Below are 13,940 nucleotides of genomic sequence, written 5' to 3'. Positions count from 1 at the left end.
CCTTGCTCCTAGTAACAGGTTTATCACCTCTTGCATTGCTTCAATTCAATAGACATCCGTAATGGCTTCTTTGAAGTTTTTTGGTTCCATTTAAAAAATGCATGCCTAATTATTGCTTTTTGCAATTAGCCCCTAGTTAGAACTTTTCTACTTTTGTCTCCTATGTTTTTTTCTTGGCGATGAGCAAATTTATATTCCCAACTTCTAGTGAGATATTGGGTGACATCCACCCTCGAACTAGGTATTGGCTTGTCATCGGGAGCTTCCTCATCCTCTTTCTGCTCCTTCTTTATCAAGCTCTTGAAGTTTTATTGTAATTTCTATTAGATTCTAGAGTTCTATAAATAAAACTTCAAGAGTGCTTTCAGATGAGAGTGGAAGGAGGAAAAAGAGGAGAGAGATGCAGTTGTGGAAGAAGAGAGAAGAGAAAGAGAGAGAGAATATGCATGTGGGATGAGAGGTGAGAAAAAAAGAGGACTTAGGTTAGAGTTGTATGTTCCCCTTGGTCCCCTTGGTCCCCTTGCTTCTATTTATAGTTATCTCAAGTAAAAAAATTACAAGTGTTGACATCTAGGGATAAGACATAAACACAAGAGATCTCAAGGGAAGGAAAGAAGAGAGGAATTCTAGCTCTTGGGAGAGAGGAGAGAAAAAACCAAGGGAGAGAAGGAAGAGGAAAAGAGAGAGGTGTATAGACGAGTTTGAGCCAAGAGGAAGAAGCTTGAAGGCTCTACCCCATGCCTTGAGGCTATATTTATTGGTGTAAAGGTGTTTACAATGATTACAATGCCCTTAGGGTTACATGCTTCAAAAGGAAAAAAACATAAGAGGACATACACCAACTTGCATAATTATAATTCTATACCATCTCTATGAAATTTCTCCTTATTTACTAGCCATGCCACCCTACATATGTGGGTGCCTTTTAACACTCCCCCTCAAGCTGGTGTTTGTAACTTCACATGCAAATAATGTTGGTCGAGAAACTTGCGAGCTTAAAAAGGAAAATTTGATTGCCTTGCTTTGGCTCATCTTGTTCTTGTTCACATCTTACTTGTAATCTTCTCCTTATTCTCATATTGTCTCCCCCTTAGATATTCTAGCCACATAAAATTTGATTTCCATAGCACATAGAATTCTTCATTGTTGGTTACCTATTTATTGTACTTCCTTTTCTACTTCTCCTCTTCAAGCTGAGGATCTTTTTGTTATTTACCAAGAGACTCAGTTTGCACAACATAATGGTAAGAGAAGAAAATCATTCCTAGCCATACAAGAAAGCTCCATACACCAGCCAAAACGGTCATAGTCATCAGAAACACACTCGGCTCAATTTCAATGGCAGAAAAACAACCCATCATTAGAGCACAACAAAGAGATTACTTACTTTGTAAGGGCAACTCAAATAAAAAATACCTCTTGGGTGAAGAATAAAAAGACTTGACGCAAGTTGGACGTTGGGCACACTCCTATACTTTTTAGGTAGTGGGTCTAGGCATTGCTCTCCAGTGATGAAAATAAAAATAAACTACAGAAAAATACTTTGAGGAATTAATGGTGTGAATAAAAAGATAGTAGTTTTCATACTTCAAATGGAAGGAGGTGCACAATGCAGCTCTTCATACTTCCAAGTAAGGAGGCGCTTTGATACCAATAGATGGATAAAAAGTGACTAGGTTTTACTCAAGAGGGAGATAAAAAAATAATTCCTCTATGAACATCATGATTGAGGAAATTTAAAATAAATCTTCAATAAGAAACTTTTGAGATGCAACATAATAATGAAAACTTTCTAAACATAGACTTCACATATAAGACAATTACTTTTTTACACAACTTGACCAATTTGGAAACAAAATATTTGAGAGATAAATTCTTAAAAAAGGAAGATTTAGGACACTAATATTTGATATTTAGTATAAGGCAACAAGATTTTCTACTTCAAAAATTTCAGACTTTGTCAAAAAGGAAACTAAACTCATATAGGGAAAAACTTTTATTAAGGAAACTAATGTAATGTGAGATCAAAGAAAAAAAAATTTAATGAAGGAAAAATACTCAAGTTGGTAAAATATTGACACAATTTTGAAAACAAATAGGAAAATCAATCAACATTAACAACTCAAAAAATGAAGCAAAAAATTTAGCTTAAATTCGGATCTTCACATGCAATAGGATACTAACATGACCTTTGATTCTTCCAATGTGAATCTCTCTCTCTAGAAAGATCATATTGTGAAACACTTTATTGGGATATAAAGTAGACTCACATAGATTTCTTATGAGATATAATTCCCAATATAAATTCTTAGTAATGTTGGTACAAACAGTTCAAGAAGTTGGGGTTTTTTGTTGCTTCAACTGTCAATTCTCTATCTAGAAAAATCTGATTTCAACGATTCTTGTTGATTTGGAAACTAAACTAATATATTTTTCCAATGGTATATAATTTACTATAGGAAACATACGGTAATAGTGTAAGACATCTAATAAAAAATAAGAATTGGGAAAGAAAGACTAGTCAAGACCAAAATCAAGGTATCGCATTTAAATGTTCGCCTAGTGGTATTCATCACCCAAAAACTCTTGCTTGGGAAAAATCTACTATTCTAGTCCTATTAAAAAAATACAAAGATATTTGGCTCTTTTAGGCCAAGTGTAATACCTGAAAGCACTATTCTCTATCTCTCTCCCAAGAGATCAATGTACTACTAGATTTGAGCTCTAGTGGGCACTTCTTTCTAGAATTAAGGGCATTAAAATGCCTCCTATCTAGAATTAAAGGCTTTAGAATGCCTCCTCTCTAGAATTAAAGGCTTTAGAATGCCTCCTCTCTAGAATTAAAGGCTTTAGATCATCCTCTCAATCAAAATCAAAATATAAACGAGTAAATAGAAAGTTACACCTTTTATTTCTTGGAGAATCAACCTTCTCTTGGTGAGACACTTCCAGACTTTGATTGATTTGGAGCTAGTACTAGGATGTGAAATTGATATGAAGTAGAGAGAACTTAAAGAATTTTGGTAAAATCAGGCTTTTCAAAAGCTTGCAAAAGTTTGAAGAGGAATGCAGATCTTAATGCTTTCAATTGATGCTTAAACATGAACTCTAAACCCACATTTATAGGTTTTTAATCCCAACTAGCTGTTGTAGAACGTTGGAGGCAGGTCAACACTTTTTGAGTTTGGATTTATCGATCAATCAACACCAATGGCTTTATTTTTTGAAATTTTTTGCTTATTGATCGACTATCCCAATGGTCATGATTGATCATGCTTTGTAATGTTTGCCTATAGGATTTTGGTTGGTTGAATGCCTAGAGAGTTTGATCCATCATGCTTTGTGTAGGAAGCTTTGCTACTCTCTATATGATCGACCATCCTGTTTGAAAATGTTCTAAAATGAAAATTTGAAGCATGAGACAACTAAATCATGTTTTTTAAAACATTTGCAAGATGAAATGAGTATAATTTTGAAAACCATTGTGTCCTAAAGCTCTAGATCATGCTTTTTATAGAAGTACTAAATTTGGTTGGTTGTTCTCTTACGGTGTTAAAGTTCTTGAGTGTTAGACTTTTCATTTGACTTTAGTCTTCAATTTCCTCACACCTGAGTATTATCAGGAGTATCTTCTTCAAATGACTTGACCTTCCTTATAGGCTTGAGGTCTTCTTGAAATGATTTTGCGTGTTCTTCCTCATAAACCTTTAATGATGTCTCTTGAAGGTATGTATATTTTTTTTTCTTCAAATGCTTAATATGTCATTAGTACATTTGTTTAAGTTTTCTATTATCAAATCAAACCGATGGTCAACCTAAGTCAACAATCTCCCCTTTTTTATGATGACAAAACGTATCCACTTGGAATTGAAAAACTCCCCCTAAATCTAAGCATGTTTCATTTAGTTATTTAAGTTTTTAAATTTTTACCTTTTTAAAAACTTCTTCCCCTTCATGTTGTGTATTTCTCCATTTTTTTGTCACGTATCAAAAGATTGGAAATAAAGTAACACAAATAGTCAAAAAAATTTATTTTCTTTATCAAGGCAGAATGTACATTGTAGGAAAAAAATAAGGTCATACAATGGGTATTAACCTAAGGCAAAATAAGAGTTAAGGGGCCCTGGGACTGGGTTTTAATCACAATAAGATCCAAAATAGGGTTTGTAGGGCTTGATTTGGGTTTTTTGGAAAGTTTAGGGCTCTTAGAGAAAATGTTTGAAAAAAAAAAAGTCCGCACCCATTTAAAAAGTGAGTTTTCCACTATTGGTTGATTGATCTTATCAATGCATTGATGGATCATGTTTTTTAGGAATCGATAAAGCCTTTGCAAAAATTTTCAAAATTTTATTCTCCTAATTCTTTTAAGTTCAATTTATGGGGATATCTTCCATTTTCCAATTATTTGGAGACAATTAGAGTTAGGAGGGTTGCTCATGCCTAATTCTCTTCTTCATTGAAGAATCGGTTGATCAATCAATGCATTAATGGATCATGCTTTTTAGGAATCGATCATGCCTTTGTAGAATTTTTCCAATTTCTTTTCCTAATTCTTTTAAGTTTAATTTATGGGGATATCTTTCATTTTCCAATTATTTAGAGATAATTAGACTTAGAAGGGTTGTTCATGCGTAATTCTTTTCTTAACTTTGAGAATCGGTTGGATCCTAGGGTTTTGGTAAAAAAAAGGTATGCTAATTGACATCTAGTAGGAACAAATTCTACTCAATTTACCTTGGTTTGAACCAACTCTTGAATGAGGTGATGACTGATGTCAAAGAATTTACCTTGGTAACACATTCTTTTCTCTCATGGTCTAGCAATTACCCTTGAATCATTGATTCCAAAGCTTCTGAACATCTCATGGGTAAAATTGAGAATTTATCTTATGTGACTCATGCACTTTGGACCGATTTGTATCCATTGTAGATGGGTTCCAAACAAGAGTTCGGGGCACTAGTATCTACTATTTCCTCTTCATTTTATTTTCACTCTCAAATGTTTTTTTTGTGCCTCAATTTCCTTTGAGTCATATATCTGTGAACCAACTAACCAAAACAATTGAATTGTTTGATTACATTTTTTTCCACTCATTGTGTTTTTCAAGACATCAAGACGAAACAAGTAATTGGTGGCAGCCATGAGAGGGGGTCTCTACTATATGGATCCCACAATTCTATAGGGATACCAAAACCAGTTATTCCAGTTGACCATCTTCTTCAGCCAGTTGAGCAACCACCAACTGACTCTCTCTCTCCTCCATTGATCACTCACCTGTAGAGTCTTTCAATGATCTTAAGGTATGTTCTAAACCTTTCTCTCTGGTAGTTTATGGACCACCATATGACACAAGATCCTCGTTCCACATATATTAGACCTACATTCACATCTCACCTTATTTCTCATTATGTTTCTACTCATCGATTGTCTCTAAGTTGTGTTTCTTTTTTTATCTGCAATGTCCTCTTCATCCATCCCTACCAGTTATGAGAAATCTTCACCTGATCCTAGGTGGAAAGTAGCCATAGATGAGAAGATCCAAGTCATGTATAAAAATTCTACTTGGACTTTGACTGCTCTTCAACCCAATAAAAAGGCGGGTAGATGCATATGGGTATTTACTCCAAGTATAACGTTGATGGTTCTGTGGCTAGACATAAAGTGCGGTTGGTGGCTAAAGGATATACTTAGTCCTATGGTGTTGATTATGAAGAATTTTTTTCACATGTGTCAAAAATGAATTTTGTACGAATACTTCTCTCCTATAGTCAATTTCAAGTGGGAATTACATCAATTAGATGTAAAGAATGCCTTCTTAAATGGTGAACTCTCTGAAGAGGTTTGTATGAGTCAACCACCTGGTTATGTGGTTGAAGGGGAGACAATATGTCGATTACACAAGGCAATCTAAGGGCTGAAGCAATCCCCTCGAGCTTGGTTTGGTAAATTCACTACTATGGTTAACCGGCTTGGGTAAGGTATGAGAGTGATCATTCCGTTTTTACAAAAAAAATTGTTGTTGAGGGAAATATTCTTATGGCTATCTATGTTGATGACATTGTTAGTATTGGCAGTGATTACGGAGGTATTCAACAAGTTAAGGACCTAAATAAGGAATTTCAAACAAAAGATCTTAGACTTTCCAAATACTTCCTCGACATAAAAGTTCTCCAATAGAGGCATGGAAACATTCTATCACAAAGGAAATATGTGTTTGATCCCCAGAAAGAAATTGGAATGATTGGATGTAAGCTCGCCGATACACCAATAGAACCTAATGTCAAGCTATGTGTTGGAATTGGTAGTGACGTTGATGTTGGTTGCTTCCAACAGTTGGTTGGAAAACTAATCTATATCACAGTCACAATACCAGATATGTCCTATTCAGTTAGTGTTATTAGCCAGTATATGCATAAACTACAACAATCTCATAGTAGCATTGGAAAAAAAATTTTGGTACTTAAAAAAGAATCCAGATCAAAGATTACAATACAAATATCATGAACACACTAATATTGAAGGTTTTGTTGATGTAGATTGAGCATGCTTCCCGAATGATAAAAAATCCACTTTTGGTTATTGTTCAATGGTTGGGGGCAATTTAATCACTTGGAGAAGCAAGAAAAAATGTTGTGGCCCGATCAAGTACTGAAGTTGAATATTGTGCTATGGCAGTTGCTGTGAGCGAATTATTATGGCTAAGATCCTTCATGATTGAACTCAAATTCAGGACAATCAGGTCCATGCAATTTTAGTGTGATAATCATACATCTATCTACACTACAACCAATCCAGTATTTCATGAAATGACCAAACATATTGAGGTAGATTGCCATTTCGTTCAAAAAAAACTTCAAGCTGGGATTATATCCATGCAATATGTACCTTCCAAGAGTCAATTAGCTAATATCTTCACAAAGGTCATTGTTGTAGGACCATTCACAGATGCATGCTCCAAGCTGAGAATATTTGATGTTTTCTCACCAGTTTGAGGCAGAATGTTGAGATGAATAAAAAGTATTCTATGTAATTATGAGAGTGAGTGGCATAAGGTATAATTAAGTTAAAGATTAAGCATTTTTGTCCTTTCATATGTATTAGGGCATCCTTGTCCCACTTATATAAATAAGAAAGAGGGGGGCTCATTCACGAGCTCACTCCAAATCTCTCAACTCATCCTGTTGTCTCTTCTAGCCTCTCTTTTCTTTCTCCCTTTCTTCCTTCTCTACTCTTCTGCTTCTTTGACCTAAGATTCCTACGGATTAAACCCTAGAATCTAACAAATTGTACAAGTTCGTGAAGAGGGCAAGATGAGTGGAATGAGGGAGATTGGATTGATCAACGAAAAAACGGAGTAATGAGTCATACATCCGACAAGTGTCGGTGAAGAATGCAAGCAAAGCTGGAGCTCAGATCAATTTTATATTAAAAAAAGTGAAAGCAGGCAGACAGGTAAGAAGACCAACCAAATAGGGGGAGTGAACCGAAAAGTTCTGCAAAGTGAAGCAGACCAATCTTTCTACCGTACAGACTATGTTGGCCTCCTCCCAGCTTCAAACCCTTGCTCACGCGTGACACTAGTGCACAAGCCCCATGCCTATAGTTGCAATAGATGCTTCAACCCCTCTTCAATTAATCTGATAATATATTTTACTTCACACTCATTTAATTTAATGTAATCACATAATTATAATTATAATTTTTTAAATTTATGTAGCTTATATAGCATTTAAAATTAAATGGTAAAATCCTTAAAAAAATATTTTAAAATAATTTATTAATTATAAACTTTATACATTGTTAAACTTATAATATTTTGTCTTATAAAAACATGATGTTATATGAAAACTATTATGATCATAACACTAAAAATTAATATTTTAATTGAAATGCATCATATTATTCTTAATAAATATACTTTGTTAGACTTAGTTTAAAATATATTTCAATTTATTTAAATAAATAAATTATTTTAATTGGGTATAATCAAATAATAATGATTTTAATTTTAAACAAATTTAAATATTTTTAGTTCACTCAAATGATTAAATTATTTAAGTAATAATAAGATTTTAAATGGTTTAAATAAGTACTTCTATATTACTATAAAATATTGAAAAATATGATAAATTATCAACTAAAAATAAATAATAAATATTTAGGTAAATAAAAAATAGCTAATAAAAATAAATAATTATAACCATACAAATTATTTATTTACCTAAAAAATAATTATTTATTTTAATGAAACTAATATTTCTCTCAACTATTTTAACAGATCTAATTAGTTATACTAACATTATTTTTTATATAGCTTATAAAAATATATATAAAAGAATTCGAGATTAATATATCTAAATATACTAATATTCCCTTTCACGCAGCTTTTATTACGTGTCACTCTCCCCCAGCAGATTCCTATTTTCTTGCCCTAGGTCTTTTCCTTTTTCCCCGTTTACGTCTTTCACGGTTGAGCTCTCTCCCTGTGTTCTTTTCTGCGACCGTCTGAATGCGAGCAGAGTTTCAAGCGCCATAGCTTCCCAATGGGGAAGAAGAAATTCATCGACAAGAAGAAGTCCGCCACGTTTCAGCTTCTCGCTAGAGATTCTTCTCATCCAAGTTCATCCACTGACAGAGTTTTTGTTCGAGTAGATAACAACCCCTATTCCGCCCATGGATTTGAGGACGGAGAAAGTGAATATCTTGACAGTTGCACTCCTTTAAATGATGATTCTAATTCTATTTTCAATGATGCACCCGAGGATGCCGATTTTGAGGAAGAAGGTACAAGTCAGAAGCCTGAAAACAAAAGCCAAGTGTCTGGAGGGGTTCATGATCATGTAAGAAGAGAAATTTTGGAGCTTGGGCTTCCGGACGACGGATATAACTACCTTACCCACTTACGCGAAATTAAAAACACTGGTGGTGGCTCTGCTTATTATCACAACAGTAAGGCCAAGCTTGATCGGCTTCCTCTAGACGTAAAGGTTTAGAATTCTTTATCACCAAGTTTTATTGAAGTTTCATTGCTTATCGTTAATTAAATAGAATAAAATTTATAGTTTCTAATATTTGATTTATAGGCGTATGATGCTTCGAGAGTTCGTGTTAATTCCGATACCGTTGATGATGTGAATTGTAATTCAATTTATAGTGTTTCGGAGAGGACTGTTGGAGTTATAGTTCAGAAAGCTGTTGATCCAGATGTTGCAGTATTGCTTGATGAGACTGACTCGAGATTTAATTCTGACGTCGATGAATTGGAGGAGGATTTTGTGGTTCAGGCGAATTTTCAGGAAGAAGCTGGAGAGGATCTTTCTCAAGTTAGGAAGAGTAAAGGGGTTGAAATTAAGGAGAAACATGGAGGAGAGGAGGGAAGTTGTCTAAGTTGTTCTTGCAGCATCCAAGAGGTTGACTTGATTGTAGGAGATGAGTTGGGAAATGAGAAGCCAAGAGTACGCCGCCTTCTCGATGAACAATTTGACCTTGTAAGATATTTATTTCTGCTAACTCTCTGACCAGGTTTATTTAGTTTTAGGAGATATATTTACCATCATCCCTTACTGATCAACAATGCAGGGATGAAATTGAATTTTTTTTAGTGAGATCTGTATTTTCTCATAATGATTTCGAAAAATGAGGTAGAATTCATTTCACCAGAAATGCAACTCAAGTTCTCATGGCTTAAGGCTTAGAACATGAAAGATGTCCATGATGACTTAAGATTCCACATTTCATTTTAATGTTTTAAAGGAGATAAGATGGTTTGCATCTTAATCATAACCATAAATTCTCTAAAAGATTATGCGCGCACCCCCCCCCCCCCCCCGGTACCACAGAAAAAGTGTGATTTCACTTATCTCCACATTAATCTTACCAACTTGCCTGATACACATATAATGTTGCAAAACTTGTACTATAACTATCATTGCAGATATTAGATTCAGTTCACCTTTACTTGTTATGTCTAATATCATTTTTTGTTGCTGAAAATTATATCATACATTTGTCTTTTAACAGCTTACACTCCGCCAGTATGACAGTGACCATTATAGTGATGATGATGATGATGATGCTTGTTTTCAAGATGAAGAAGATGAGTCTCTTGCAGATAATCTCAAGCATGCCCATAAGGACTTCCAAGTAGGTGAAAAGGAGCTTGATTGTAAGTATCAAGTTCCAGTTGATGCCTTGCTTGGACGCCAAACATCAAGCAAAGGAGAAGTAGATGAATCCCTTGATGATGTGATTACAAAATGTAGAGAGTATGCTGAAACTTACGAGGATGAAAGTGATGGTGTGGTTGTGGTTCAAGAAAGCAGCGATGAATCTGAGCAATGGGACTGTGAGACTATTATTTCTACTTACTTGAATCTTGATAACCACCCCAAGAAAATAGAACCTCCTATAATGCCTAAGAGGAAGCTAGTGGCCACTTTATCTGGTGATCCTGCTGACAACAGTACTTTCATTTCTCTCAGTGGAAAGGAAAAGCTTCCAGTTGGATACTTGCCACATAGCAAAAGAGGTCTACAAGAGAAAGTTAAAAAAGTAGCAAATTTGGTTCAACAGAGCAAAAGTAAACCACATGTTGAAGAGTCAAAAGAAGAGAAAAAGGAATGGAAGGTAAAGAGTGGTTATTCAATACCCTATTTCCAGCTGGACGAGTAAATGAATTCTAGATTATTTCATGTTTCAAAAAAAAAAAAAAACAGAAAAAAGAATTGTTAACAAAGTAGAAGAGAAAATGAAGTACTTTATTGAAAACATTTTTCTATAATTAACTAGTTCGATTTGAATTTTATTTTCAGTTGTTTCTAAAAATATCAACACATGGTTTGTGAAAATGTGGGTAACAATTGTAATGCTCATTGAGGATGTCTTTATTGCTCTTGAAAGTTTTCCCTTTTTTTTTCTGCTTGAAGTTATTTTTTGTTATTTACCTGGATTTGCATATAGTTAAGTGTTATCAAACTGATAGTTGATTTGATTGTACAGGCTGCTGTGATAGCGCAGAGACGAGAAGCACGGCGCGCTAAGAAAAACTTGAAAGGGCTGTACAGGTGTGAAGCACAGCGAGCTCAAAAAGTTGCAGCTACTACCGGACCAGGATCCATCCATCTTATATAACTTTATTGGCTGGTGGGATTATATTCTTATTCTTCGGCATGATGATGTTTTTCTTTTGTTTTGTAACTTAGAAATTTTCTTTATGTTACATTTTGGCCTTCGATATTTTCATAGTAGTAGCTGTTAGATCTTATTACAAGTCAAATCTGTTCATGGTGCATATTGCAAATGTGTTTGCTTTACTTAAATTTTCAGTTCCCAGGTGTAAAATTAGATGATTTTCACAAGCATTACCATTGAAATCTTGAGAACCATGTTATTGTTGACTAAGCATACCTCCTGCAGTTGGCCTAAGTTGAGTAAACACAATTCATCTGGTGTTCCTTAAATGCTCTGTTGTTTTGATAGGTGACTTTGTTCTGGTTAATGAAGTTGTAGTTATTATTATTATTATTTTTTTTTTGGGAGAAGATGTGGATTTATTGATGGAAACCCCAGAGGGCAAGAGGACACCAACTAAAAGACAAAAAAAAAGTGTAATTTTGTTAATCTATACCTATATGCTTCTTATGTTTAACATTAGCTTAATGGTCATATTATTCTTAACCCCTTTCGGTTTTGATAATTACAAAATACAAAACTTGAATTTGTGCCACTAATACACGTTTCAAGTTTGACTAAATACAAGTATGATTCATTGGTCTGGGGCACGAGAAAGGTAAGTTTGCTACGAAGAAGACAAGTGTTTCACTCCATTATTCTTTTTTTAACTTGTCCTATTCTTATTCGATATTCAAGCTACTATTGATTTGTGGTATTTGATCTACTTTTTTTTTTTTTTTTTTTTGTGCACTTGTTTGTACCTCTTTATAGTTTTTTCTTCTTGTATTGATTGAAGAAGGTAGTAAACCTTGTGGAAAAAATTCCTATTTTATGACCAAAATGATAAAGTCATTCCATTTCTTCTTGAATAATGGGATAGTGTATCCAATGCAGTTAAGGAAGGATAAGATTAAGAATGCTATGAGCTAGGCTGAGATTAAGTGAGGAGGATATTGACTTGGATGAGGAAGAGGTTGCCAATGTAGTTAAGAGGGTATGAATACGTGCACAACTCTAGATAAATAAGATGGTAAAGGTAGTAGTTCAATTTTTTTATTTTTTTTTCTAATACAACTACTCAATGCATGTGTCATAACCCTATATTCTACTTCGACACTTGATCTAGCCATAAGAATCATGCATTGTGTTTAGTGAAAACCAAATGACCAATCTCAAATATTTTAAAACCAAGTTTAACAATTACCTTAGTAAATTTATCAAACCAAGCATGAGGTAACTGTTTTAGCTTATAATACCTTATTGAGATGACATACTTTCTCCTCTTCAACCATATAACTAAGTAGTTAAACCATATAAGCCTTTTCAAATAAATCTCCATTGAGAAAGATATTTTTAACATCTAGTTGATAAATAGACTGTATAAAATTTGTAGCAAGAGAGATAAGGACTTGTACCAAATTCAGCTTGGCCATCGGAGAAAATGTTTCATGATAGTTAAATACCATACGACTGGGTATAGCCTTTTGTCACTAACCTTTCTTTGTATTGAGCAACTATGCCATCAATATTGTATTTTAGGGTAAAAACACATCGACAACCTATTGCCATTTTGTGGGAGGAAGAGATGATAACTCCCAAGGTTGATGTACATGCCTTGTCCTCATTTATGGTAGTATTCCACCTTGGATCAGTTGAGGCCTCTTTAGAAGTTGTAGGAATAGATGAGGATGACAAGCTTACCAAAAAAGAGACAGCTTGAGGATAATCTTTGATTGGATAAACGGAACAGGGTGACAAGTAGAGGATTGTCTAGAAGTACAAGAGCGGGGTTCCTTACATAGAGCAATGGGTCCAATGTCAAAAGGTATGCCAAACACAACAGGAGAAGATGGAGGACAACTTATTTCAAGAACATCATGAGACTCTACAAGTGAGTGATTAATAATGGTAGACGAGGTCTCAATGGCTGAAAAAGGTGGCTGCTCATCACATGGAAAGTGGTGGTCTTGTAGAATAAATGGTCTTGGCGTCCCTGTACAAGATTGAAAACCAGGAGGGGAACTATTGGGATAAAATGGCTTATCTTTAAAGAATGTCACATCTATAGAAATGAAGGTGTTGGATTTAGGATCTCATCTTTGACCAAGGTAGCGAGAGAGATGAGACGAAGAAGGAAGAAAGGAGAAAGGAGAGAGAGTGTTTGGGAGAAAAGTCTTAAGGATAAATTTAAGAGAGAAGAGGGAAGACTTAATAATCTACCTCATGCCTTGAACCTCTATTTAAAGTTGAAAAAGGAAGATTACAATGACTACAATGCCCTTAGGGCTACAAGCTCTCTAAAAAAAAAGACATAAGTAGACATACATTATCTTTTCTAATTACACCCTTATAGCAATCTTATGAGAAGACCTTTAAATTGCATCCTTTGCCAACTCCTTGATGTGGGGAAGGTATTTACCTTGATGCAAGATGTCTTCCAACACTCTCCCTCAAACTGGAGGAGAAAAAAACATCGTAGAAACCTAGCATGTGGCATATAGTAGTTAAAATCTTAAATATGACTTGTTTCGTAAGAATGTCTACCACTTACCCTTCTCCCATATAAAATGGTAGTCTACCTCAATGTATTTGGTCCTCTCGTGGAAAAGTTGATATTTTATACATCGGAAGTTAATTGTTTCTTCTCCACATGTGATATAGCATCGTAACTTCCATACGTAGAAACAATTAACTTCTTATGCATAAAATATCTACTTCCATTATGGCCTCCTGTTATGTAAAGTCATTTTGTACCAGTTTTAGGACTT

The 13,940-nt window shown here is 34.5% G+C and overlaps 2 protein-coding genes across 2 annotated transcripts; both read left to right on the top strand.

Moving 5' to 3' along the window:
- Positions 1–6,036: 6,036 nt before the first annotated feature.
- Positions 6,037–6,684, top strand: LOC137965136 (uncharacterized mitochondrial protein AtMg00810-like). The gene is made up of 3 exons (XM_068811530.1): positions 6,037–6,096; positions 6,178–6,456; positions 6,676–6,684. The coding sequence occupies exons 1-3, from the start codon at positions 6,037–6,039 to the stop codon at positions 6,682–6,684; spliced, it is 348 nt and encodes a 115-aa protein (XP_068667631.1).
- Positions 6,685–8,464: 1,780 nt separating this feature from the next.
- LOC137966131 (uncharacterized) lies at positions 8,465–11,459 on the top strand. Its single transcript, XM_068812650.1, has 4 exons — positions 8,465–8,987; positions 9,084–9,488; positions 10,021–10,626; positions 10,999–11,459. The coding sequence occupies exons 1-4, from the start codon at positions 8,544–8,546 to the stop codon at positions 11,128–11,130; spliced, it is 1,587 nt and encodes a 528-aa protein (XP_068668751.1). The 5' UTR covers positions 8,465–8,543; the 3' UTR covers positions 11,131–11,459.
- Positions 11,460–13,940: the final 2,481 nt, after the last annotated feature.

This window comes from Aristolochia californica, unplaced genomic scaffold (assembly GCF_029961685.1).
Source record: "Aristolochia californica isolate CCGP_79_NKW_82.1479 unplaced genomic scaffold, dmAriCali1.0.hap1 SCAF_5, whole genome shotgun sequence".
NCBI classification, from domain to species: domain Eukaryota; kingdom Viridiplantae; phylum Streptophyta; class Magnoliopsida; order Piperales; family Aristolochiaceae; genus Aristolochia; species Aristolochia californica.
Note: the sequence above shows the minus strand (reverse complement) of the source record. Positions and strands in the feature narration are given on the sequence as shown.

Bases quoted from the DNA above. Each gene is read 5' to 3' on its own strand.
- LOC137966131 (XM_068812650.1), top strand. From the start codon at position 8,544: ATGGGGAAGAAGAAATTCATCGACAAGAAGAAGTCCGCCACGTTTCAG. The intron at 8,988-9,083 runs GTTTAGAATTCT...TTTGATTTATAG, and splicing joins GGCTTCCTCTAGACGTAAAG to GCGTATGATGCTTCGAGAGT. The intron at 9,489-10,020 runs GTAAGATATTTA...GTCTTTTAACAG, and splicing joins TCGATGAACAATTTGACCTT to CTTACACTCCGCCAGTATGA.
- LOC137965136 (XM_068811530.1), top strand. From the start codon at position 6,037: ATGGCTATCTATGTTGATGACATTGTTAGTATTGGCAGTGATTACGGA. The intron at 6,097-6,177 runs GTTAAGGACCTA...GTTCTCCAATAG, and splicing joins ATTACGGAGGTATTCAACAA to AGGCATGGAAACATTCTATC.